This window comes from Hippoglossus stenolepis, chromosome 20 (genome assembly GCF_022539355.2).
Source record: "Hippoglossus stenolepis isolate QCI-W04-F060 chromosome 20, HSTE1.2, whole genome shotgun sequence".
Taxonomy (NCBI): domain Eukaryota; kingdom Metazoa; phylum Chordata; class Actinopteri; order Pleuronectiformes; family Pleuronectidae; genus Hippoglossus; species Hippoglossus stenolepis.
Window position 1 is genome coordinate 378,654 of NC_061502.1, and position 27,829 is coordinate 406,482.

Below are 27,829 nucleotides of genomic sequence, written 5' to 3' on the forward strand. Positions count from 1 at the left end.
CATGTGCTATCTTGAACTAGCAGTAACTAAAAACAAACTGAGCTAAAGGCCTTTTGTAAAGATAAACAGCTCTAATAATTTGTCTGAGAAGAAGGAGCAGAGAGAAAACAATGGGCCTTATTCACAAACAGTGCGTACGCACAAATCTGTGCTTAAACCGTGCATATGAACGTTTGATGCACAAATCTGGGATTCGTCAATATGTTCTTACTTAAATTTGTTCGCAGAGTATGAACTTGAACAGAACTTCCTCAGACCATGCTTACGCACAAATGATGAAGGCCCGGCTGTCCTAGAAAACACCCTTTTAACTAAATGCATAGTATATTAAAACTCCCCAGGAGGGACAGAATTGCAATAGATGCCACGTGTAAAGGAGAACATCAGAAAGATAACGGTATTTACAGCATTGATTAGAATAAACACTTTGTAGCATAATGGAAGGTAAATTAATTGATGGATTATTGTCAGTAATGGTCGAGTATCTGAGGAGAAATATTATATATCAAGCAGTCTTGTTGTAATCATAGTCCATGGTCAGCAGCCACCACGATCATGATCCACCATCAAGATCAGATGCCACTATAGTCCACAATCATTGTCCACTGCCGCCATCAGGATCCACCATCAGCTGCCACCTCAATCGTGGTCCACCACCACTATCAGATGCCAACATGATACAAGATCCGCCATTATTATCACGATCAGCCAGCACGATACAGGATCCACCAATACGATCTCTGATACGCGATCCACCATCATAATCCACGATGTGGCCGCAGCCGCGGCCCTGGATCTGCGGACGATAAGGCAAAGGGACTCAGGGGAAGAAGTCAAGTCAGTAACATGTATTGATGAGATATTCATTTCTTTGATGTGATAAGGAGGGAGAAGAGGAAGGAGAAGCTGGGAAGAGAAGCTCCGTGTGTCATGTGTCCCCCGACATTCTAGACCTATAGCAGCATAACTAAGAGCAGGTCTAAGACAAGCCTGGACCAGCTCTAACTATAAGCTTTATCGTAAAGGAAGGTTTTAAGCCTACTCTTAAATGTACAGATGGTGTCTGCCTCCCGAACTGAAAGTGGGAGATGATTCCACAGGAAAGGAGCTTGATAGCTGAAAGCTCTGGCTCCTACTCTACTTTTAGAGACTTTAGGGACGACAAGTAAGCCTGAATTCTGGGAGCGCAGTGCTCTAGTGGGTTGATATGGTACTATCAGCTCTTTGAGGTATAATGGTGCCATATTATTAAGGGCCTTGAAGGTAAGGAGGAGAATTTTAAATTCTATTCTAGATTTAACTGGAAGCCAGTGTAGCGAAGCTAATACAGGAGAAATGTGGTCTCTTTTCCTGTTTTTTTTTTTTAGCTCTAAACCCTGACTGAAAGTCTTCATATTCATTACTTTCCTGGAGAAACTCACACAGCTGATTGGCTACAACCTTTTCAAGGATTTTAGACAGGAAGGGGAGGTTGGATATCGGTCTGTAGTTGGCTAAAACCTCCAGGGTGGATTTTTTGAGAAGGGGTTTGATTACAGCTAGTAACAGTAGGACTGTGGTACATATCCTGATGATAATGACAGATTGATTGTGTTCAGTAACATACTATAAATGAGGGGCAGAATTTCTTTAAGTAATTTTGTAGGAATGGGATCTAAGATACAAGCTGTGGGTTTAGAAGATGGGATCAAGGGTGATCAGAGAGAATCTGTCTAAATAATTGGTAAAATTCTCAGCTGTTTCTGAGATTTCTATTCTTGATGGGGTATTAGTGCCATTTGAGGGCAGGAAGTGGTTGATTTTATTTCTAATAGTTAGAATTTATCATTAAAGAAGTTCATAAAGATATTGCTATTCAGGGATCAAGGAATACTGGGTTCGGTGGAGGTGTGACTCTCTGTCAGCCGTAGTAGGCAGCTCTTGCTTTGTGGAGGACCTTCTTATATACTTTAACAATATTTTTCCAGGCTAGGTGATTTTCAACATGGTTGTTGGAGCGCCACTTCCTTTCTAGTTTTCTTGACGCTTGTTTTAATTCATGTGTGTTGGAATTATACCAGGGAGCTAATTTACTATGTTTTACCGTTTTTTTTTTTTTGGGGGGGTTATTGAGTCTAATATTAATCGTAATGACTTTACAGAGCTATCGACAAGATGGTCAATCTCAGTGGAGCTAGGGTTTTTAAAGAATTCGTTGGCTATATTGACGGATAATACAGGTTTAAATGTAATTGGAATTATTTCCTTAAATTTAGCTACAGCACTATCAGGTAGACATCTAGAAAATTAGTTTTTTTATTAGTGGCATATATTCTGATAATGAAAAATCGAAGGTTATTAAATTATGGTCTGATAGAATTGGATTATGTGGAAGTACTATTAGATGTTCAATTTTGACACCGTATGATAATACCAGGTCAAGTGTGTGGTTACAACAATGAGTAGGTTGGTGTACACACTGACTGAAACCAATTGAGTCTAGTACTGAAATAAATGCTACGCTAAGGCTATCATTAGTATTGTCAACATGAATATTAAAGTCACCGACAATAATAATTGTATATGTTTTTAGGACTAGGTATGATTAAAAACAAAACAAAAAATAATTCCGTTAAAAATTCAGAATAAGCCCCAGGAGCACGGTAAACTACAGCAAATATGATTGGCTGTTGGTATTTCTTGGATGGGTGTGGAAGACTAAGAACAAGACTTTCAAATGAGTTGTAGCTTAGTTCAGGTTTAGGATTAATTGATAGACTGGAGTTAAATGTAGCAGCAACTCCACTTCTTCGGCCAAATTCTCGGGGAACGTGTGTTTTTACATGACTGGGGGGAGTAGATTCATTTAGGCTGACATATTCATCGAGATGCAGCCAGGTCTCAGTGAGGGACAATAAATACATTTTTTGATCTGAGACTAGTTCATTTACATAGTGATCCTATGTATAAAGTCCACATTTAAAAGTCTTTGTTTGAGGAGTTGTTGCAGAGGGAGACTTAATTGACAATGGGACTGCAGCCGTAACAGATGAGGAGAAAACAGAAATGTTGGCACAGACCTTTATCAAAGTTCATGGTTCTAGTAATAGTGAGGAGGGGAGATGAGGAAGGGGAGTATATAGCGGCTGAGAATGAGGAATTATTACAGAAACCAGTGGTTTCATACATGTACCATTCACAAAGGCAGAACTCAATCGTACTCTCAGGAAAACTAAGATGCACCCCAGGGAAAGATCAGATATGTTATGTCATGGACGTTTTACTGGAATTATACAATAGAGTTTGAGAGAAAGGAATATCACCACAGATCTTTAAAGAAGCTGTTGTAGTCCCGATACGTAGGCCAGGTAAATATTGCTAAAACCCAAGGAGTTATAGGCCTGTTGAATTAACTTCTAATGTATGCAAAATTATGCTGAGAACGATATATGAATGACTAACATATTCTATGGAAAACAAAGGCTATGTATCAAAGTATCAGAGTGAATTCAGAAGTGGCAAAAACACCATGGAGCCTGCAATATGTTTAAATCAAGAAAAGTATAGATTCATAGGGAACGTGTAGTGACCTTTTTTTTCTTTTACATATAGAGGGCCTATAGAGTCTATTTTTTAGAATAGAAGAATGGTCAGTTAAGTCGGGATTTACATTTGGAGAAAGGGATTACATGGGCTGTGCACATTCAGAAAATAATAAAGTTATCAGACCTTGAGACTGTTCAGGTGCCACGAGGACAACCCCAACATCCGCACACTGGTGGAAACAGGAGAAATGTCACTGGAATTAAGGAGAATACAGCTATCCCTGAATTACTGCATTAGTTTAAAAGAACAGCATGAACATCATCTAACACAAGATACAATGAAAACGTTTTGGGAAAATGAGAGGAGAGTAACAAAAGGTTTTGGATGGACAATTGAACAGAAAGCAAAATAACTAGAAATAACTGGAATAAATATTAGTCCAACAATACCACTCTCAGTAATACACCCATGTATACTTACCAATCCTGTTGTAGACCTCATATTGCTTGGTAAAAAGAATACAGATAAGGAATTTAGTTAACACCCCCAGGTTATAGAAAACAACTACTATAGCTACGTCCAGATTTATACAGATGCTTCAAAGAACTGTTAACAAAATTGTTATTTCATTCATGGTATGATACAGTATAATACTTTCATGGATACCAGCACGTATAGGAATCAAAGGAAATGAAATAGCTGACAAATGTGCAAAGGAAGCCACGAAAAGGGATCTCATTGACAGCACAGTGCCCTTTAGTAAAACGGAAATAAGGACCACAATTAAGCATAAGTTAAGCAAAAGCAATGGGAAGAAGAGAAAAAGGAGAGGTGGTTGTACAGAATTCAAAGAAAAGTAAGAAAGATGAGAATCACGAGTAGAACCTGGAGAGAGGAAACAATAATATCTAGGTAGTGTATTAGTCATGCAGGATTGAACAGTACCTTGTTTGTAGGAAAACATTACACCGGAAGGTGTAAACAATACATACATTTTTTTAAATATATAGTTAAGAAAAAAAATCTATATATATATATTTAAAAAATAAAAGGATATATATATTAGAATGAGTGAATGTACATGTATTTAGCTTGACGAGCCCCACTTCATACCAGTTGGTGGCGGTAATGCATGATAACGATAGAAGAAGAAGAAGAAGAAGAAGAAGAAGAACAACAACAAGAACTGCCTGCTTAAATCAAGCACCGGTAAGGAGAGCGAACATGTTTTTGCGAGAGTATGAGGTCTCAGTGTGTCAGCAGATAAGGTGACGGAAAAAAGCGCAGAAAAAAAAGCCAAGCTTGTAGACGCTCCTCAAGCGCAAGGTCTCCCGGGAAGTGTAGGCGAAGGGGCATGTGACAACTGTCACTGTGTGGATCCGGGGATGTGTCATGGCCGCGGGAGTTTGATTTGTATATTGCTACGCTACTTAATGAACTGGTTAGGACGTATTTTCTGATTGAATAAAGGACACTGATTTTGTATTTGCGGACGTCGGGACCCATAGTAGTAGAATAGGGTATTGTGAAGTACAGTTTGTGGGGGTATCGACCGGCGGCCTGTATAGGTCCGGTTTTCCAGTTTAACTGGGGATCATGGCAACTGGTGACATGTTGTCTTTATTCCAGATGTTGATGGTCGGTTGCAGACTTGGTCGAAGATTCGTCTTTTTCACAAAGCGCCTGTTTCTGAAGTGCGGTGATACACTGAAAGTCTCGTTGAAATAAACATCAATCTAAAACACATCACGAGTTAATGTAATGTGTCTGTGTCAACATCACGTTTAAACAACAATATAATTCATATGGGTAAACAAATTAAAACAATAATAAAAACTTGAGCGGGATTCGAAGCAGTATGAAGCGTTTGTACTCTTTCAGCTGTGTAACACCAGATGTTGTTTAAGGAAGCGCCCATGTTATCTGGTAATAGTCCGAACACAGATTAAACCCTGCATACTTGATAACAGGCTTCACAAACTGATGCTCATCGCTCATAGTAGACACAGGGAGTTAAGAAGAATACACCCGCGTGGCCAGCTCCACGCAAAGTGCTTTCTTTTGACGCTGGTGGTCATTACAATGTGCAGGCACCAAACACGTGTCACATGAAAACATCCCTCACATCATCGAGGTGGAAGCTCCTGCAGTGTTTTTGTGAGTAAAGTTGGTGAACGTGCTTTTATTGGATGAGTTAAGTTTCATGTCCTCCTATGGCTGCTGGTTAAAGTCAGCAGACGTGATTTAAAAAGATTAACTGGATGATGAGGATCAATCATCTGAGAATGAAAACAACAATCAGAAAACTGGTGTGTATGTTTTTCGTAGTTTCTGTAATGCAAGTGTTGTTTATCTGTCTGTAATCAACAGATGATCTGTCTGAACTGTGTCCAGTGTCTTGTCAACATGACACATGTGTGACGAGACAAATCTGGAAAACTAACGTCTTCATTGTCGAACGACGTGTTGTGTATTTCTTCTATTCTGTCAGATGACTATGTGCTTTGTTGGAGCTGTGTCAGTCAAAGGAGTAAATAAAGTACCCTGTGTAACTATGACAACAGTAAAAGAAAAGAGAAAGAAGTCTGTAATGTCAGCAGAATAAAATTAAAATGTACTTCACTATTGTGGGATTGTCAAAGAGGCAGGTTTTGACCTCTGGCCACTCCTGAGGCTCCCAAGTCCTGGGACTATAAAAAACTTGAAATATCAAAACATTAATGGAGGAGGGGGCTATATTGTAGACCTGTACTGTGTTTAGTGATGAAAAAATGCATGATCATTTCTGATAGCTAACCAATGTTTACACAATGCAGTTTGTGCTGCTGCTGCAATGCCAGTAATTCATATCGTGATTGAGAAGGTATCACTCCCCTCAAGAGGATGTAGCTTGGACGTTTTACTTTCCAGGCAAAGGAGGGAACACTATTGGATTCATGGACTGAAAACCCTGTCACCTCATATATTGAATATAGATTATGACTTGAAGGGTTTTCTGTAAAGTAGCACGATTTATTGGATATTTAGATTAAATGAAATCTATTCAAAATAAAAAAAAATGTTAAAAACATTTTCACATTTGTTTCACATTTAGTTCAACTAGTAAACACTTTGAGCCTCACTAGTTCAACTTGTAAAGTCAAAAGACACTTCAACTAGTAAACTAGTGCACATTTTGACTTCACTAGTTCAACTAGTAAACATTTTGGACCTTACTAGTTGAACTAGTGAAGTCAAAATGTATCTTAATAGTTAACTAGTAAACATTTTGAGCCTCCCTAGTTCAACTAGTAAGGTCAAAATAGGCTTTAAAGGGGACATAGCATGCAAATTCCACTTTGTTAGTGCTTCTACAGGTTAATGTGGGTATCTGGCATGTCTACCAACCCAAAAACTCTGGGAAAAAAACACTCACGCGTTTTGTTATGGTTCCTCTAAGTCAGAAACGTCATGCTTGAGCGACTCGATTGAGCTTCCTGGGTTTTGTGTCGTAACAAGGTACTGGAAGTCTCCCTACATGGTCTTGGCCACCCCCCCCCCGTCATGCCGGGTTTACACCGGACGCCCCGCGTTCCCCAGCGCAGCCGCCTGGCTGTTCACACGGGGCGAGCATTTCTCCGCTGGTCAGCCCGCGATTCACTCACATGTGGCATTTGTCTGGATCGTTGGGACTGGGAGGCTGCAGCAGCTGCTGGGCGCGCCCGCCGCTCTCCCATGCGTGAGCTGGAATTTGTGTCAGCGCCACACAGCCAGCAGTGTGGAAGACTTCCGCAGTGTTCAGCACTACTGTAACACCGGCACAAAGACACCGAGCCCCCCCACTCGTTACGCCGGGGTACACTGGACGCGGAAGCGCCGCTGCGAGGCAGCGCAGCGCCGTTCTCAAGCGCGCAGCCGCCTGGCTGTTCACACGGGACGCGCATTTCTCCACGCTGGTCAGCCCCATAGAGGGGGACATTTAATTATGTGATTGGGAAAATTAAAACTCCAGGACAACAGAAGGGGAATACAAAGTATGGGATGCATATTTGATAATTTATATCATATAAAATATGTAATTTATATCGTTTAAAATCATGGGGGGAGAGGGGGGAGGGGGGAGCTGGCTCATTAGCATTTAAAGGAACAGGCACTCAAAACAGGTCACTCTGTGGAGGGCTGTTTTATACAGGGTAAAAAGGGTGCTGTTTTAAATGATCCTTGTGGTATTTTGACCAAAGTATGTTACAGACATTTCATTAAGACCCCAAGGAACCATATCAACTTGTGGTAAAATGGGCATGCTATGTCCCCTTTAACTAGTAAACTAATGGATATTTTTGCCTGCACTAGTTGAATTTGTTTGCATTTTGGCTCCCACTAGTTCAACTAGTGCAGAAAATTGTAGGCCACTAGTTAACTAGTGAGCTGAATCCATGTTTGACTAGTTAACATGTCGGAGCTTTTGCAGCTCACTAGTTAGCTAGTAACACTTTCAGCATTACTAGTTCAGTCTAGAGGGCCACTAGTGTGGCAAAAAGCCAACTAGTAGGGACTTTGGTGCTACTAGTGTGGCGCACAGTGTTACTAGTAAAGTTTCTGTTGTAACTAGTTGAACAAAAGTGCCACTAGTTGTTGAAAAATAGTGACTAGTAAGATTTTTTGTTCAACTAGTACAGTAAGATGCTGAACTAGTGCAACCAAATGTCCAACTAGTGCTGACAAAGACCAAACTAGTGGAGGGGACTGACATGTGATATCAAGGATATGGAGTAAATGCTCAAATGGCTTGCCACACCCACCTTGCATCTCACAACACACACACACACACACACACACAAGTGTCTACTCTTGCTGGAGTGAACGCCGCTCACGTTCATCATTTGTAAACTGAGAATATGAACAAACTGTCAATAACCGTCTCTGAACTCTTGTCAACTCGCTGGGGCTCTTCACCTTCACTCTCTCGTGCTCTCTGAGTCTCTTCCCTCATGACAAAAAGTTCACTCACCCGCCCATCAACAAATCTCTGGATGGGCAGGGGAGTGAGCAGGCTGCCGTGACAGGGCATGAGAAGAGAGAAGCGAAACTCAAAGAGAATTTCATGCTGCTTAAAAGATTCACGTGACAATTTATACTCGATGGTCGAGATATAGTCATTTTATTCATTGCACGTGGTAAAAACTCCGCTACATCGAGTAAATTCTATATATTACCGACCCCTACTTTTATTTTTTTAATTATTATTTTTTTAACTTAGTCCCTTTTTTTATAAATTGAAAATTTAACAAATAAATATACACAGGGAACAAACAAACAATCATCAATTACACAGCGCCAGGGGTTCATATTGGTTCAGCAAAATTTACCCAAAATGCAAAGCATTCAGCAAAGAGAAAAGTATGTATACGTACGCATAGCTATATACTCAAACAAGTTCAGTGAATATTTTAATTTTGGAGCATAAAAGTTTTCCCAGCTTTTTGGTTGCAGGAGGTTAACAATGTTTTAAAGTAAAGTTGTAATTCCTTTTTGAAGGCACAAAAAGAAGGTTTGGTTTTTTTAGCCTTGCATTTATGAATATAGAACTTGGCTAACAATATACTGAGGTTACATAGGTAAAATTCATTTTCTAAATCTTTCTCATATGTTGTAAATCCAAATAGTACATATTTTAGACAAAGCACAAACTTGTCATAAATGTTGTCCAAATGAAACGACAGACGCCCTGCCATAGGATTCGAGTGTTTTCACATGTCCAAAATAGATGGTAGACAGTCTCTGGATGCATGTTACAAAAAGTGCAGGCTACATCAATGTCCTTCTTAAATATTACCAGCACCGTTTTTACCGGGTAATAGCGGTGAATGATCTTGAAAGAAATCTCGTTGACTTTGTTAGTAAGTATGTACCTGTTAGGAAGAGACCATGTCTTGACCCGGCAAATGTCCTTAACAGCATTATTTCAAAATGCAATTACATAGGAGACCGAAATACAATCACTTTGGAACAAGCTGTGGATTTTCTTGTTATTTTTATGTGTAAAACATAGTTTCCCTATAGGTGTGTCAACTGGGTCATTCACAGTTGTTACAGCAGAAAGAGGAAAAGAGTAACCCCTGTAGAGCATAATAACACCTGTTGGAATGGCATCAAAGACAATGGCAAATTGTTCGGGGGTCAGAGGAATCTTAAAAAAGTCGAGAAATTCATAGAAATCAAAACGCTTACCCTCCTTGTTGAAAAGCTGACTCACCAAAACAATACCATTCTTGTCCCAATTGTCAAAAAAAAGTGATTTATTTTTGTAACATATATCTCTGTTGTTCCAGATAACGTACTTTTGTAGGTGAAAAATTGTGCTTATATATAAGTGACCAGGCCAGAAGGACTTGCTTGTGGAAGTTTGAGAGAGAAACAGGAATCCGATCAATATTATAGTTAGACAATAACACAAATTTTAAGCCTCCCAGATTAGAAAATACATGATGAGAAATAAAGTTCCAAATTGAAGTAGGATCTTTTAAATAGTGTCCGATCCAATTAACCTTGAAGGTGTTGGTTAGAGTAGTAAAATCGAGAAAATTTAGACCACCGTTATTGTAGTTATTCATCAGGACAGATTTTCTAATGTAATGAATTTTTTTTCCCCCAAATGCAATGATTAAGTATCTGGTCAATGACTTTACACATTTTCTGGTTAACTTCTAATAAGATAGCTGCCTAAGTCAGGCTAGAGATACCTTCTGCTTTAGAGAGTAGCGTTCTTAGCCCACCCCTACTTCACAGTCATCAGAACATAGAGGTGACGCTGCACTTCATCCCGAAAAGAGGCGTAGTGGTCAGTGTCATCGCCATTACGTAAGACGTTTTTATGTGGACCACAGTGTGTGGTGTCTGAAGATGATACTGACACAAAAAGGCAATTTATTTTAATGATGTTACCTGAAGCATCCTCAATTGCCTGTATCACCACACCACATTGTTCGTGAAAATACAAAATACAAATAGTTTTATTATTATTATTATTATTTGCCAGAGTTGTCATAGTTACACAGGGTACTTTATTTACTCCTTCCACTGACACAGCTCCAACAAAGCATTTAGTCATCTGACAGAAGAGAAGAAATACACAACACGTCGTTCAACAATGAAGATGTTAAGTTAGTTTCACAGATTTGCCTCGTCACACGTGTCATGTTGACAATACACTCGACACATTTCAGACAGATCAACAGATTGACTTTAACCAGCAGCGATAGGAGGACACATGAAACTTAATCCAATAAAAGCCTGTTCACCAACTTTACTCACAAAAACACTGCATGAGCTTTCACCTCGTATTGTATTCTTCATAACTCATAAAATGGGGAAACTCAAACTTATACATTTTTTTCTAAAATTAAGCATTTTATTTTAAGCTGCCTTTTTCAAAGTGACCTTTATTTTGTTTTTTAAAAGCAAACCTTATTTTACTTGAAATGAGAAAATAAAATTTCTTTTATTATTAGAGTACACTTCAGTTCAGTGTGAAAATTTATAATAAACACTGTTGAAATACTATTTAATTATACTTTATAATATACTATAATTTTTATTTGACAGTTAGTTTTTGACTTCATACAGACATTGATACATCTACTATGCTACTTCAAGATTGGTTTTTTTTATAGACTGCTAAACTTGAATTTACAAAGTGTTTGGATATTCCTCCAGTAGGTTACTTGAATTTTACCTTGGTTTTCATTTATTTTGTTGTTGGACAGCTAAATGTAGATTAATATATTCCTTTTACTTAATGGACCAAGCTCTTTCACACATTTTATTTTGGAGCGATATGGGACTTTAAAAAGCAGATTAGCAGTTCAGTCTTGGATATTTTTTGTTGTGGAATAATGACTTGCAGTGCATACTTTGTTTTTGTCAGATTTGTTTGTATTTTAGAGAAGATTATAACATATATATAAATGACAAGTTTTTTTATTTAATTTTGAGTAAATTCATTATTATATTAATCAAGTAATAAAAAATTATTGTTAGTTTAACCGAAAAAATAATCGTAAGATTAATCGATAAAAAAAGAATTGATAGGTGCCGCCTTAGTTTGGACTAAAACCAGATAACATGGGCATTTCCGTAAACAACATCTGGTGTTATACAGCTAACAGTGTAAAAAACTCTTCATTCAGGTGAAGCGCACTGAAAATCTTAGTGACTCGGTGCCGTAATGAGATCGTCATCAGTCCAGAAGCTACTACTGCTTCGGCTCGTCGTTTCGAATCCCGTTCAACTTTTTTGTACTACATCTATTTTTTACCCATATGATTTATATTGTTGTCTAAATTTGATGTTGACACAGACATATTATATTAACTTGTGATGTGTTTTTGTTTGATGTTTATTTCAACGAGACCTTCAGCATATCACCGCACTTCAGACACAAGCGTTTTGTAAAAATGACGAATCAGCAACCGAATCTGCATCCAACCAGCAACATCTGGAATAAAGACTGTTGTAGATGTACTTCCGTGTAGTCATAGCGGCTCATACTACGCTGTGACAACACGGAAGTACAATTACATACCTAACATTGGGAACGCTAAGAAAGGCAAACGCAATGTCATTCACAAATTAGTGGACATGATTTTGCTGTTGCTCAACAATGAAAAAGGAAATTGCCAAAGTAATGGTAAAGGTCCACGGATTTTTCCATAGACGCTAGATAAGCTTGTAAGTTGCTAGGGGAGGGGAAAAGTTGTTAAACCTAGCGATGAGTGTCGTAGACACGAGTACACCTAAAAGAAAAAATCATGATAGAGGGGGAGATAACTCCCAGAATAGCGATATGGATAAGAATCAAGTAAAAGCAATGAGGTCAAACCAAAGCAGTAATTTACATTGTATCAATGGGTGTATCTGAGCAGGAGCTGCTAACCTGTCTGAAAGGTGGCAATGTTATAAACGTGACATCCTACTGAGGATGCCCCAACTATATCAAAGCCGAAAAGGTAGAAAGACTAAGAAGGAAAGCAAAATATCTTGTGCAGAAGTGTTAATAAGGGTGGAAGGGGGCCAGACAAGTGTGAGTTGATTCTGTTAGTAGAGCTCTGACGGGAATTATCATGTCCATTAATGAAGATTCAGTTGTGTTAGCAGGAAAATGCTGCCTGCATTTATGGTTAAAGCAATGTGGAAAGTAAAAATGGTAGTAAATAAAAAATCTGATGTAGCTTGAGAAATTACCTATGCTGCAGGGAAGCTATCCTAGGAGTGGATGAGTAAGAATAAATAATAAGCAGAGATGGGGATTTTCATGATGATTAGTGCTATCTGCATAATATTTTATATTTCTTTTAGATAAACTAAAAGAAAAGCTAGAAATAATATGCATTGAGGAGACATGGTTAAAAACATGGTTAGATTTTGTAATCCCAGGGTATAAGTAAAAGAAAGGATAGAGAGAACAAATCAGGAGGGGTGTGTGCAACATTTATTGGAAATGGAATCCAGGACAGATGAATATAAATCCAAACAGAATTGGAGTTTGTAGTTATAGAAGTGTGGACTGATCTGGGGGAAATTACCATTATAAATTTGTATAACCCCTGCTTTAATATAGAAGAAAGTCACTATCAAAATTCTATTGATAAGGTTAGTACTGATGGTATGGGTAGAGGATTTTAATGCACACAATAAGTTATGGAGAAGCAAGAAGAGAGATAGAAACAAAAGAATTTTGGATGATTTTATAGATAAAAATAACCTATTTCTGTTAAATGATGGCCGACCAACATGGTTCAAAACAAGCTGAGGAATGTCATCCTTTATATACGTAAACAGAATTGGCATTAATTGGTGGATGGGAAATAGTAGACCAAAGTACAATAGGAAGTGAGCCCATAATAAGTAGAGTTGGTTAGGTGCTTAACTGAGGAACCAGTTAATTTCTCCTTGAGGCTTGATTTTAAAAGGGTGAATTGTGTAGCACAAGAAAATTGTGAATACAGAAATATTAATGGTAGAAAGTCAGAAATGTGTAAACAAGTAGAATAGTTCATTAATTAAGGAGATATGGTCAGCTACAGCCAAGACTATCCCTAAGAAAAAAAATCCTCAAAGAAGAACAATGGTCCAATGGTGGAATGAGGAATGTAACATTGGTGTCCGAGCCAGAAATATAGCATATAGAAAGTTAAAATGGCATCCATTAATAAAGTATGCTATTGAATATAAGGGACTGAGCGCCAAAGTAATGGCGTAAATGTAATAAAAGAAGCAAAGAAAAACAGCTGGAGAGATTTTTGTTGTCAATTAGGACCAGACTCCGATTACAAAGATCTGGATCTTATTATATGAAATGACAGTAGTATTTAGGCAATCTACAATTCCTGTCCTCCACCTCAATGGTATTGAAGCTGTTAATAATAAAAATCTGTTGGTAAAAGAATTCCAATAAACCATAGTTCAAACAAATTTTGTGAAAGAAATAGAAGGAGAGGGGAAATATCAGACAAACAACAGAATAAACTAGACTTGCGAGCAAGTACAGTGCGGTTCTGAGACTCGCCACTGTGGGGAAGTGACGCGACAGCGCCGAGGCGGCCACGTCCCCCCACATTGCCCCCACGAAGGGATGTCAGACCTTGTCCATTGGGTGGCGCCTTAAAAATACTCGCTAATCATGTCTCATGATTCTCACGAGTCAGCTGTGAAAAATTCAGGTCATTCATATGATGCTTGAACCAGAGTGAGTACTTGCAGGTTTCCAGTAGGTGGTGCTATTGAGCCATTCTGCCTCAGCTGCCAAATATTGTGCTTGTGTTCACATAGTGACTGTCATTCTACATGTCCAGTTTGAGGCAGACTGGAGCAAATGCAGTGGAGTTACAACAACTTAATTTCCATGCTGATTAGTAGGTGGCATTATCACCATCCCTACATACAGACTAATAGATCTGTTCAGGCTTGGACTCTGATCATGTGACAGAATTTTGGGGCTGATTGGACAATGCACAGTGGAGTTAAAAAAAACGTCCTGTTTCACAGTGAATCCGTAGGTGGCGCTATGACCCTGAGTTAATATTGACATATGGAGCTGTTCAGGCCCGGACTCTGAGCATGTGACAGAATTTTGGTGATGATTGGACAATGCACAGTTGAGTTAAAAAAATGTCCTTTACACAGTGAATCAGTAGGTGGCGCTATCACTATTACTACATACAGACTAATAGATCTGTTCAGGCTTGGACTCTGATCATGTGACATAATTTTGGGGCTGATTGGACAATGCACAGTCGAGTTACAACAACTTCATCTTTACGCTGATCAGTAGGTGGCGCTATTACTATCACTACATATAGACTAATAGATCTGTTCAGGTCGGGGCTCTGATGAAGCCTGATACATTTGGGTCTAATTGGACAATGTACAGTGGAGTTTAAAAAACAATTCTTGTTTCACAGTGAATCAGTAGGTGGCGCTATGATCATGTGACAGAATTTTGTTGCTAATAAGACAATTCACATTGGAGTTACAACAAAATAATTTTCACGCTGATCAGTAGGTGGCGCTATGACCCAGATTTTGGCGAAGGATGAACTTTTGCTGCACCTCAATGTGTACACGGTTTGAGGAAAAATCGGAATTCAGACCATGGACTTATGACTTGTCTGAGCTCATTTGAGCTGTATATTGTAAAGCAGCCAGGAGCAGTGCATCAAAGTATACAACATGTCACTTCCTGTCGCCAGCAGGTGGCGCTGTGACAATGAGTTAATATTGACATATGGAGCTGTTCAGGCCGGCACTGTGATCGTGTGAAAGAGTTTTGAGGCTGATTGGACAATGCACAGAGGAGTTATAAGAAATCCCTCTTTTTAGGCGATTCATCAAAATTTGATGCTACGCCACAGTCAGACCGTGTGACTTAAAAATCGAGGTAGTTTTAATCTCCATGGAGTTGAGATGACACTCACTGAATTTAAAGTTGATCCGAGAGAGTTTTTTGTTTGTTATGAAAAGACACATGTCCCTACTGATTTTTGTACATGTCGGTCAATCGTGGTGCCGGGGCTGCACTTTAGGAGGTTATTCAGTTATTTGGCCACGCCCACTTCTTAAAGCCATATGAATGTCTTCGGGGGCTGTTGTTACACACATGTAGTTTGAGGGAGATTGAACGATGTACAATGAAGTTACAGCAATTTCGTGTGTCACAGCGAATTGTTGAAATTTGACACCTCGCCGCTAACATGGCATTTGACGAAAACTTACAGTTTGCATATGACTACATCATTAATGTCTTGAGAACCTTCTGACAAAGTTTGACATGGTTGCGGTCAATGAATGAGGAGGAGTACATCAAAATGTAAGATGTGCAAAAAACAAGGCCTTTCCTGTTGCCACCAGGGGGCGCTGTGATTTTAAGTCGTGATTTCTGTGTAGATATCATCAGGCCGGGACTGTTGTCTTACATGTCCAGTTTTGAGTCGATTGGACTATGTATGTACACTGAAGTTACAGCAATATCGTGTGTAACGGCGACTTGTTGAAATTTGACGCCACGCCACTAATATGGCGTTTGACGAATACTCACAGTAATCTTATGCCTACATCATCAATGTCTTGAGACTCTTCTGACAAAGTTTGACATGGTTTTGGTCGATGAACGAGGAGGAATTAATCAAAGTGTAAGATGTGCAAAAAAAAGACGTTTCCTGTTGCCAACAGGGGGTGCTCTCATTTTAAGTCAGTTCTGTTTAGATGTCATCAGGCCGGGACTCTTGTCATCCATATCCAGTTTGGAGTAAATTGGACCATGTATGTCCGAGATACAACAACCTCGTGTTTGGATGGCGAGTATTCAATATTTGATGCCACGCCACGGTCACATCGTGTGACGAAAACTAAAAAAAAAGTTAGTTTTAATTGACATCTTGTTAAGATGACACTCACCAAATTTGAAGGTGATCTGATGAAGGCTCTAGGAGGAGTTCGTTAAAGGTCAAAATGGCCGTCTTTATGTTGCATTTTTCATAATGCTCCTTGGGACCTTTTTGTTCGTCTGGTCATGATACAAATGTGTACCGAGGTTCGTGAAGATCGGTGAATGCAAACTCTGGGGTTGCATTTTAGGTGGTGTTGTTGAGACATTTTGCCACGCCCATTTCAAATTACTCCAGAATACTTCAGTCTTTGCCACTTTTGAATTTTCTGGAAACTTTGGTGAGTTTTCAAGCATGTTTATTTGGCAGCAAATAATAATAAGAAAAAACGGACCAATTTCAATAGGGAATTTCCACTGTCTGTGCTCGGGCCCTAAAAATCATTTTCGCACTGTTGGTGCTCGGGCCCTAATAAGAATAATCGGACCAATTTCAATAGGGCCTTCACACTGTCGGTGCTCGGGCCTTAATAAGAATAACCGGACCAATTTCAATAGGTCCGGTAGAGCAATAGAGTTGCTTTAGACAGTGATGCTCAACAATGGACTCTGTCCTGAATTTAGACATTGACATCAAGAAAGCTGTAGCAAAAAATAAATAAGCAGTAGTTGCAGTTTTTCTTGACATTGAAAAAGCGTAAAATATTCTATTGAAGGTAGGATTATAGATCACTCTTTATGACGCAGGGGTTCGAGGAAGAATGTTCAACTAGATTAAAAACTTTTTATGCAATAGGTAGATACAGATGTGGGTAGGGAGTGAACTTTCTGAAGAGCTTGAGGTGGAGAATGGAACCCCACTGGGGAGTGTTATTAATCCTGTCCTGTTAAACATAGTAATCAATGGAATATTTAGTAGAGTAGGAAAAGAATATTGTCATTATTTGCAGATGATAGGGCCATTTGGAAGCGAGGGAAGACCCTCTCCCATGTCTTCACCAAAATCCCCAAAACACTGGATAAGGTGACTGAAGGGGCTAATGATTGGGGTTTTAGTAACCATAGATAAAACAATATATATGTTATTTAGATATAAAAAGTAATTGACAAATCAAAATCTACAAATATATGGAAAGTTAAAAACTTAAGTTTCTTGGAATGTGGTTGGATGAAAGATTGACTTGGAAACACAGACTGGTACACATAGACAAGGTTGCATTAAAATGTGAAAAAATAATAAATGTTCATAGGTTTGTGGCAGGTTCTGAGTGGGGGGCTGATACAGAATGAATGATGATGAAGCATGGTACAGTATATGGTTCAGCAGCTTCTGCAGTAATTAAGAAAACAGATGTAATACAAGCTAAAGCCCTGACAATATGCATTTCGCACTACTCCAATTCCAGCATTACTGATAGAAATGGGAGGAGTGCCCTTGGAAATAAGATGATATAAACTTGGACTAAAATATTTGATGAAACTAAAAGGTCAAGATGATACATTTCTAACAAAGTGCCTGCTGGATCAACATTGGGAATTTCAGGGAAGAGTAAGAAAGACTTAAAATAATATTGGAATTCAGCTAAAATCTAAAGCGGAGGAAATTGGAATTGTGGATATAGATGTGTGCCCTCCAGTCTGCTGGTCAGGTTCCATTATGGCTGATCCCAGAACCCAATGTTGATCTAAGCATATTGAATAAAGGCTAAAAAAAGACTTCAGAGATCATGGTTCTGGAAATTAAGACTTGGTTGCAAAATGAGTGGAATTCATATCTACAGATCTAAACAGATTGATCAAATCACCGAAACAGGGGGATAGTGGCGTTTGGGGTAAACATACCAGAATTAGGAATTAAAAATGGATTTCAGATCAGATGGTGGGTAGAAGAATATAATTCAATCATATGCAGTGACTCAGCAGCAGTTTTAACTACAATAAAATAAATCAAATCCAATTTTTTCCCCATATTTTTCAAACATTATATAGAATTCATAAAGCAGGGCATGAGGTGGGTTTTATTTGGGTACCGACACACACAGGTGTAGAGGGGAATGAGGAAGCAGATTATTTCACAAAGAATGCTGCCCATGGGGAAGAATAGAACTGAACTTATGACATGGATGGTCAGAATACATGCGATATGCGATAACGTTGTTTAATGTCGCGATGGCGATATGACTTGAGATAAATAAACATAAACAGTCCCTGGCTACGGACGCAGACACCACTGACAGCTCCACAGCCCGAGGGAGAAGGCGTCTAGCCCGGCCACAAGTCCAGAGCAGACACCCAGGGAGCCATGCATAGCTTCACTAAGCCCACTTACAGTGTTAATTTGGGGTCTTTTCATACATGTTTGGACCTTGAAAAGTAATTTTTTGAGAGAGAGATGGAAAGATGTTCTCTGTTCTTTCTATTCTCACCTCAGCAGAAAACTATTCAGAGACCCGGCAACAACTGGAGAAACAGTTTTTATGAAGCTGATGGACTTTCTGCATAGTAGTGGACAATATAAACACATTTGAATAATGATCAAAAGGTGCACATATATCAAACAGTAGAGGGCAGCAATATGTCATGCAGTGTCTAGTCTGCCAAATCCAATAAGTAGAAAAAGTTTGAGGAGGATCTTAGCTAAGTGAGCATACATCACAGTCGTTGGGAAATATGGCAAGTAACAGGCACACAGGGTGGAGAGGGTTGTCACAGTGTGTAGATAATACTGTACCTATTTGTGACCATAAAAGTCTAAGTACTTGCCATATTTTAATTCTAGTGAATATGACATTTGTCTGATTTGTTCATTTCTCTTCTTCTAGGAGTTCTAATCACTTCAACATGCTGATAAACTCAGAACAGGAGGCACTGATTGGGCGGGTGTTTGAAACCTATCTGACAGAACATCATCATGGTGACATTCTTGAGCTTATTGCAGATGCTAATGAAGAGACCCATCACCCTGTTGTTGTCAATGCAATGACATTGTTTGAAAGCAATATGGAGGTAAGTTAAAACAAACAGAAGTAAGCCAGGGTACTTGTGATATGGATATCAGTCCAACTACAGGCCAGAGAAGAGGATTATTTTTACTGTACAGATATATTGCTGTATAGCCCTAGTAATCATATATAAAATAATCTCAGTTCAATACACTGTTCCATCTATCATGCTTTACACAAGACAGAACTCTTCAAATAACACAAATCCTTCATTGACTCGTGAAGTTTCTTTAGTTCCTTCTTTAGTTGGACTTCATTTGGACAGCTAAATGTTGTCATGACTGGATACCACAAAGAGATTGAATCAGTGTCCGAGCTAAATTCAATAGCTGCTGAAAATAGAGCCTTTTTGCATTCCAGCTAATATATATATAATACAAATTATTATTATTAATAATGATAATAATAATAATAATAATAATTTGTATCAGTGTCCCAGCCCATTAAAACACTCAAATTCCATTACTTTAATAGCATATTAGCTGGAATGCAAAAAGGCTCTATTTTCAGGCTCTATATAATCATTATTATTATAGTTTTGAGAATTGCAGATAAGGGGAGCAATTTTCTTTAGTTTTACCAGAAAATCCTAAAAATGAACTTTGACATTCGGAGGCCCCAAAAATTGCATTCCTTAGCAATATGGTTTGCATTACCTTGCAATACTTTTGCTTTATCTCACAATAGTTTCCTATTTCCATGATGCAACACTGTAATTTCCTTATTGATGGAGAACTGTGCAGTCATCTGTATCTGTGCGGTTATCCTGAATCCAGTCAATGCCTCTGAATTAATCAGGTAGCATATTGCAGATCACTGTACTGCAGTCTTTTGGAAAGACTTGATCTAAGAAGTCGTTTAAGTTAACTGTCTCTAACTATACAGCCATACTTATTGGGCAGTAATACTTTCTCACCATACTTTGTGCCCAGTTCAAAGTACAATTCAATAAGCTGATCCATACTGCTGGGAAAAGATGAGAACAATTTTGAAATTAAAAAAACGTTTGTATTGCGAGTTTAAAGTATTGTTTACTGATTTGCTCATTGGAGAGATTCTTTAAAAACACTTCATTATTTAACCTGTTTTTCATTAATTACATGGTATCTCTAATATGTGTGTCCACAGGTTGGGGACTATTTCAACGCCTATCCGAACGATGTCCTGGCTATATTTGATAAAGTGTTACAAAGAAAAGCCATGGACTTGTCACAGAATGCTTCTCCCAAGCACTACGAAGGACAAAGAACAAAGGAGCACCGAATGAGAAACAAACTTCATGCTCGCATTACAGGTTAGACATCCGCCTTGGAAAGATGGTCTGATGTTAGCAGCTGTTACCCAGAGCTTACATTGTGAAGTTGAATGGTATTCAGAAATACATTATATTAAAGTTCTGTGGCACAGGATGATTGCATGAGGATATCACTGTATTTGCATAATGTGTAAGGAGATTGAAAGAGATGTATACATGTATATGCATATATAGACTGTAATAAGTATATAGGCAGGTATGGTTTATTGTATGAATATGAGTACAAAAATGGTATGTGCTACATACACATAAATGGGTGAAATAAAGGACCCGTGGAAGCGCTCGTCCTTACACTCTGGGTTCAGCAGTCTGCTGAATGAGCTTCGTATGGCCCCCACAGTGTCATGTAGGGGGTAAGAGGTGTTGTACAAGATGGATTTCAGCTTTGCTAACATCATCCTCTCACCCACTTTCTCAATGGAGTCAAGAGGGCAGTCCAAGACCAAGCTGGCCTTCTAAGGGATAGTTCACTGAAAAATTCAAATTCACTCATTACCTATTCACCACTTTGCCGATGGAGGGGTTGGTGAAGTGTTTGAGTCCACAAAACACTTAAGGAGTTTCAGGGGTAAACTTTGTTGCAGCAGAATCCCTTACAATTGAAGTCGATGCTGAGTCCTTCTTCAGACGTAATAAAACATAAGAAAAAACACAACATGCCTCCATACTGCTCGTGTGGTGTCATCAAAGTGTCCGCGAGCCCCAACATTCATATTTGACTCGAAATTGTGTCATTTACACCAAGTTTTTGGCCTAAATGTCCGCTGATATCTTCCTACGAGGTGCAGTCACAGACCGTCGGACATGCTTACGTCCGCTAGCTTAGCCACTTCCTGTAGACTTTTAGGCTAAAAACACGGTGTAAATGATATTATTTGTGTTATTTGATCATGACACTGTCTGACAAAATTTATCAAAGATTAATGAATTGACATTTAAAATGAGTGAAAACAAACAGATACAGTGCCTACACTCCCACTTCCACCTCTCAGTCTTGTTCTAATTGTAATATTGGATATTGTTCTGATGTTGACTCAAATATCTACATTGTGTATTGTGACAATAGGGCGGACCTATGAAGCGATCTATTTAATTAATGTTACTCTATGTCTACTCACATATGCTACATCATAAGTCAGCAGTGCGCCGGCAGACCTTTGCTAGAAGAATAGGTAACATCACGGAGGGAGCTAAAAAAGGTTCAGCAATTTTTTGAGGTATTTCAGATGTATTACGGCAAAAAAATCCCACACCTAAGAATGATCCCAGTGTCGTTCACAGACAGAGGTGTACAGACCAAATGTAGATTTCATGACTGATCAAATCAATCAGTGCATCCCAAATGACAAATGAAAACACAGACAGTTGTTCACCAAAGATGCACTAAGTCTTACAATGGGTGGTTGTGAGACAAAACTATTGCATAGCTTGTTCTTTAAAAAAGGAATATAGAGTAAAATAAACCTCAAGATTTATTCAAATGATTTATTTTATTGGAGACTGGATAAGTTTGTTTGCTGTTGATTTGTGTGGTGACAATTTCTGTGAATCAAGCACAAAGTTTAATTCAGCATCTGCAGATGGACTGACAGTACACATCACCTGAATGACATGTACAAATTAGCAAAGAACAGAGGAGAAATCTGTGTTTTTATAACTCACAACCCCCCCCATTGGGTATTTAAAGGAATTTATTACCCTCCTGATGTCTTATCAGGGTGGGAGACATCCTACCTTCATGTCTCTGTGGAAGACCCCTAGAGTGAGACCCCAGGTGTGAGATCCCAACCATTTGCAAAGAGATACCATAAAGTTAAAGTCTCTGAGCAATAATCGTAAACCTAAAGTTGCCGGTTTAGATAAACAATTTGGGCAATCTTCCGCATACACGTCTGCTCATGCAATATCAAATCCACAAATGACAACATTTTCATTACATTTGCCTGTCAAGTTTTCTGTTCTTTACTGACCCCCTGACTATTGTGTGTCTAGGTTTACCAGTTTGTCCAGAACTAACCAGAGAGACCATTCCCAGGTCAAGAGACGTAGGGCATTTTTTGTCTGTCACTGGTACTATCATACGTACCAGTGTTGCAAAGGTAACAGTAGGTAACTGATCGTCACTGATCGTCTTCTAACTTTTGCAACCAATAACATTAGAGAGGCAATATATATATATTTATGTGTGTGCTGGCATTGGTGCGCCTTCTGTTATTGTTAGTGTATAGTGACTCCTTCTATATCTCAATTAAATTTCAATTCAATTTTATTTGTATAGTGCCAAATCATTATATACATTATATCAAGGCACTTAACATAGTAAGGTTTAGACACTGCTGCAACTGTGTTTGTTCTAGTCTAACAATCTGGTTTCTTTCATCTTTTGTCAGTTGTCTTACCATGTTTCATTAAATTCAAAAGGCTTAGAAAGTGTGTTTTAAATGCTTGTTCATGCAGTAAGTCATAATTGGTAATATAAAAGTCAGTGTACCCAACTTTTTTGTAGCTTTCCAGGTCAAGTTGGTTTTATTTAATTTGCAGAGTACTTTTTGCCCATATTTTATCCTGACAGTATATGGTGATATGTGCCTCAATAAAGAAATATACATTTTGACAAAATTGAGATTACATTTTTTTAAGTAATTCATGTTTGGTGAGTGTGACCATGTTCTTGTTTTTTCTTTTGAATTATACATCTACTTCTCATAGGTTCTGGAATACGAGCGTGATTACATGTGCGACAAGTGTCGTCATGTTTTCTCGATGCAGGCTGATTTTGACCAGTTCTATGCCTCTGTCCCACCTGTGAACTGCCCTAATCCTGATGGCTGTAATTCATACAAGTTCAGCTGTCTGTCAGGAGGATCTGAGCCTTCAGCCTGCAAGGACTATCAGGAGATCAAGATACAAGAACAAGTAGGGCAATTATGCATACAATCCCCATTTGTCTAATTAAAAAGGAAATGTATCTTTGCTACTATTGTTTTCTTAAGATAACAAATTTAATATACCCAGGATGTAAAATCGGGATTTTCCTTTTTGTCAAAGTAAATCTTGTTTCCGCACCAAAGGTGCAGAGGCTGTCAGTGGGCAGTATTCCTCGTTCTATGGTGGTGGTTCTTGAGGATGACCTGGTCGACAGTTGTAAATCTGGTAAGAACTGTAACCCGAGACACTTTGCTCTGAAGGCAGTGTCATTATGTTGTATGTCCGCGATGTGAGTTACTTTGGATAAAATCTTTTGATAAAGGAGAAATTGTAATGGAATTGTAAAATTGTAAAATTCAGTGAGAAATTCAATTAATAAAGAAACCACAATATTTATTTTCAACTGACCGTGACAGCGTTCAGCATGCTCATGTATTGTGTGCTCCCAGGAGATGACGTGACCGTCTATGGGGTAATGTGCCAGCGCTGGAAGCCCTTTTATGAGGGCACTCGCAGTGATGTGGAGATGGTCCTCAAAGCTAACAATATAGAAGTAAACAACAACCAGACTGCTGCTGCACTGCTCATGAAGGATGTTCAGCAAGAATTTGCTGTTTTCTGGGATAATTACAAACATGATCCCATAGCTGGTATGTAAGAATTTCCCTTAGAAAAACAAAAGTCCTACTATATTTTTATTTCTTGTTTTATTTTGATTAAAATTTGTATCCTCTCCCCTCTCTTTAGGTAGAAACCAGATCTTGTTGAGCCTGTGCCCACAGGTATTTGGCATGTATGTGATTAAACTGGCAGTGGCCATGGTGTTGGCTGGCGGAGTGCAGAGGATAGATTCTTCTGGGACCAAGATCAGGGGTATTGCTCTTGTTTCTAATGTGGTTTAAATTAAAGCGGCTGCAAAGGGGCTTACTTAGAGCTTCACTTTATTACCGCCAAGGAGCTTATATTTTTATCTGCGTTTGTTTGTTGGTTTCGTTTTCTGGATTACGCAAAAAGTACTGGACTGATTAACCAGAACCTTGGAGGAAGTGTGTGGGATTGGTCAGTGTAGAACCCATTACATTTTGGTATAGATCAGGATCAGGGGACAGATCCTGCAATGTGCTTTCAGAGAATGTTCAGGACTGATATTTATGAGTGTGTGCAATTTAAATATTCTAGACCATCACTGACCCACCGCTAAACTGGTCATGCTGGATGATGATACAGGCAGCATAATGTTCACCACGGCGTCTCCAGACTCTTTCATGCCTGTCACATGTGCTCAGTGTGAACATGCTCTTATCTGTAAAGAGAACGGGCGTCAGTGGCGGACCTGCCAATTTTTGTGCACAGTGCTGGGCAGTAAGCACAGGTTCCAGTAGAGGGCGTCGGGCCCTCATGCCACCCTCATGGAGTCTGTTTCTGTGGAGGCAAACACTCTACTGAGTCTCATTATGAGTTGCCGTGATGAAATCCACGGAGTTGGATCAGCCTGTGATTTCCATTTTTTACTTTTTATGTGGTTTTGAATCATGCTCTCAGTGGGTTGATGATTTTGGTTTCCATTGACCCTTGTTACGTTTTGTTCTCATCAAATTATACAATGTACATCAGTAAAGACTTTCAACTTGAATAATTAGTTCATCAAAATCTGCTGCGTGATTTAAGTTTTCCCTTAATATTTTAAGTTTTGTCTGGTCAACTTCATTTTATTTGTTAATATACATCCATTCCTGCCATTCAGGCCTGCAACACATTCCCCAAAAAGGTGGGACGGGGGAAATTTAGGGCTAGTATCAGGTAGAATGATAAAAAATGAAGTGATTTGAAATAGGTGATGTCAACAGGTGATTGTAATCATGACTTGGTACAAAAGTAGCATCCAGGAAAGGCCTAGCTCTTTAGGAGCAAAGATAGGCCAACAAATGTGTGAGAAGATTAGTGAAATGTTTAAAAACAGTGTTCCTCAATGAAGGATAGGAAGGGATTTGGATATTTCATCCTCTATGGTGCATAACATTATTAAAAGATTTAGGGAATCTGGAGAAATTTCGGTGCGGTCAGACGAGTCAGTATTTACGGTCTTTTTTTGGAAGAAATGTAGGCTGTGTACTCCAGACCAAAGATGCAAATGACTATCCAGACTGTTACCAGCAACAAGTCCAAAAGCCATGGTCTGTCATGGTATGGGGTTGTGTCCGTGCCCTCGTTAAAGGTAACTTACACTTCTGTGATGCACCATTAATGCCGAAAAGTACATATAGATTTTGGAGCAGCATCTGCTGCCTTCAAGACGACATCTTTTCCAGAGACATCCATGCATATTGCAACAAGACAATGCAAAACCACATTCTGCACACATTACAAAGGCATGGCTGCTGAAGAAGAGGGTGGGGGTGCTGGACTGGCCTGCCTGCTTTCCCAAATTGGCCACAATAGAGAATATGTGGGGCATTTTGAAACGCAAAATGCAACAACGGAGACCCCGTACTGTTGCACACCTTAAGACTTGTTTGCAGGAAGAATGGGACAGAATGACCCCTGAAACACTTCATCACTTGGTGTCTTGAGTCCCTAAACATCTTTTAAGTGTTGTGAAAAGGAATGGCAACATTATAAAGTGCTAAATGCTTTACCGTCCCAACTCTTTTTGAAATAGTTTGCAAGAATCAAAATTAAAATAAGTGGTTATTTTGAAAAAAACAATACAAATAATGTGCTTTTGTATTGTTTTTATTGTAATACAGGTGAAAGATCATTTATAAATCGCTGTTCTCAGTTTTAATTTTAAATGTAACATACCGTCCCAACTTTTTCTGATCTGGGGTTGTATATGCCCCTCTAGTTTTCTGAGATATCAATGAAAATATGGAGCACCCTATCTCGCAATGGTAAAGAAAATTCCACCCTTTTATCTGGATCTGCACCAACCTATATGTGTTCTTTCCTGACCCATACCATAATCTTTCCTGCAGTTTTTGTGTAATCCTACTGACTAACAGACAATCAGACAAAACACGAAGGCATAACCTCCTCGAGGGAGGTAATAATTCATGCACTGGTGCAGATACAAATAATGCAAATCTATAACATTTAAATGTGGTTTCAAAAGGGGAATGTTGGCCAAGGAAGTTGTGTTTTCGTCTGCGCTTGTATGTTTGGAATGCTAATTATTGTGGTTAGCTCAGCCTCATAATGTTGTCTACTCAACTGTGTGGCTGTGGCAATTTCAGTTCACTTTACATTTACAACAAGAAGCAAACAGAAACTAAATCAAAATACTTCAAACGTGAGGGTTATCATTCATTGTCTATCAAAGTCAAAAAGAGTGGTGCCAATTTCACCACAATATGGAAAGTGTTTGCCATTTGTTTGGTTTTGTAATTGGTAAACTGGTTGTCTGTGAAATACTGTCTCTCTGAGTAAATTATTTCCTTTCTAGGTGAGTGTCATATGCTGCTGGTTGGTGACCCAGGCACAGGGAAGTCTCAATTCTTGAAGTATGCTGCTAAGATCATGCCTCGTTCTGTACTCACAGCTGGCATTGGCTCAACAAGTGCAGGTAAGGCCGGTTCACTGTCAGCTCTCAGTTTCAAAGAGTCTGCTTGCAGTGCCTTATAAGCCATTAGCCATTGGTCATCAGGGGTTTCTTTTTACCAGGTATAGATATATACACTCTTACTATACATATTATCTGTATTATTAATGGAGACATTTTTGGTTTTCATTTTGAGGTCCTGGCTACAAGTTAATTTTACCATATTTGACATATGGGTTAAATAGATAATTTTCCATGTTTCCTGTAGTGGCATTATTTGTGTATAATGAAACCCATAAACCTAATGGGCCTCATTCACCAACCGTTCTTACTCACTTACGCAGTTTTTACAAAGATTCTGACATTCACCAATGTTTTCTTATCTGTGATTTGTATATGTAAAAACTGAATCTCTGCATACTGAAGACGGTTCCTGCGGCTCCTTAAAAAGTCTTAAATTTAAACTCCACAAACTTAAGGTCTCAAATTCTCCTAAATTGACCATACATTTTCTGGAAAGTATTACATTTGAAGGCGGTGCATTTGAGGCGTGTGTGTGTGTGTGTGTGTGTGTGTGTGTGTGTGTGTGTGTGTGTGTGTGTGTGTGTGTGTGTGTGTGTGTGTGTGTGTGTGTGTGTGTTTGTGTTAAAATTCCTCTC

At 38.8% G+C, this 27,829-nt stretch overlaps 1 protein-coding gene across 1 annotated transcript in view; it reads left to right on the forward strand.

The window, feature by feature from the left end:
* Positions 1-4,644: 4,644 nt before the first annotated feature.
* mcm9 (minichromosome maintenance 9 homologous recombination repair factor) overlaps positions 4,645-27,829 on the forward strand; it is a 31,999-nt gene continuing 8,814 nt past the window's right edge. Inside the window, exons 1-9 of the mRNA XM_035144198.2 lie at positions 4,645-4,734; positions 19,210-19,393; positions 20,518-20,683; positions 22,697-22,803; positions 23,414-23,620; positions 23,776-23,857; positions 24,082-24,282; positions 24,380-24,505; positions 27,075-27,194. Of these exons, the coding sequence (XP_035000089.2) occupies positions 19,229-19,393; positions 20,518-20,683; positions 22,697-22,803; positions 23,414-23,620; positions 23,776-23,857; positions 24,082-24,282; positions 24,380-24,505; positions 27,075-27,194 (1,174 nt within the window). The 5' untranslated portion in view covers positions 4,645-4,734; positions 19,210-19,228. The remainder of the gene's footprint in view (positions 4,735-19,209; positions 19,394-20,517; positions 20,684-22,696; positions 22,804-23,413; positions 23,621-23,775; positions 23,858-24,081; positions 24,283-24,379; positions 24,506-27,074; positions 27,195-27,829) is intronic.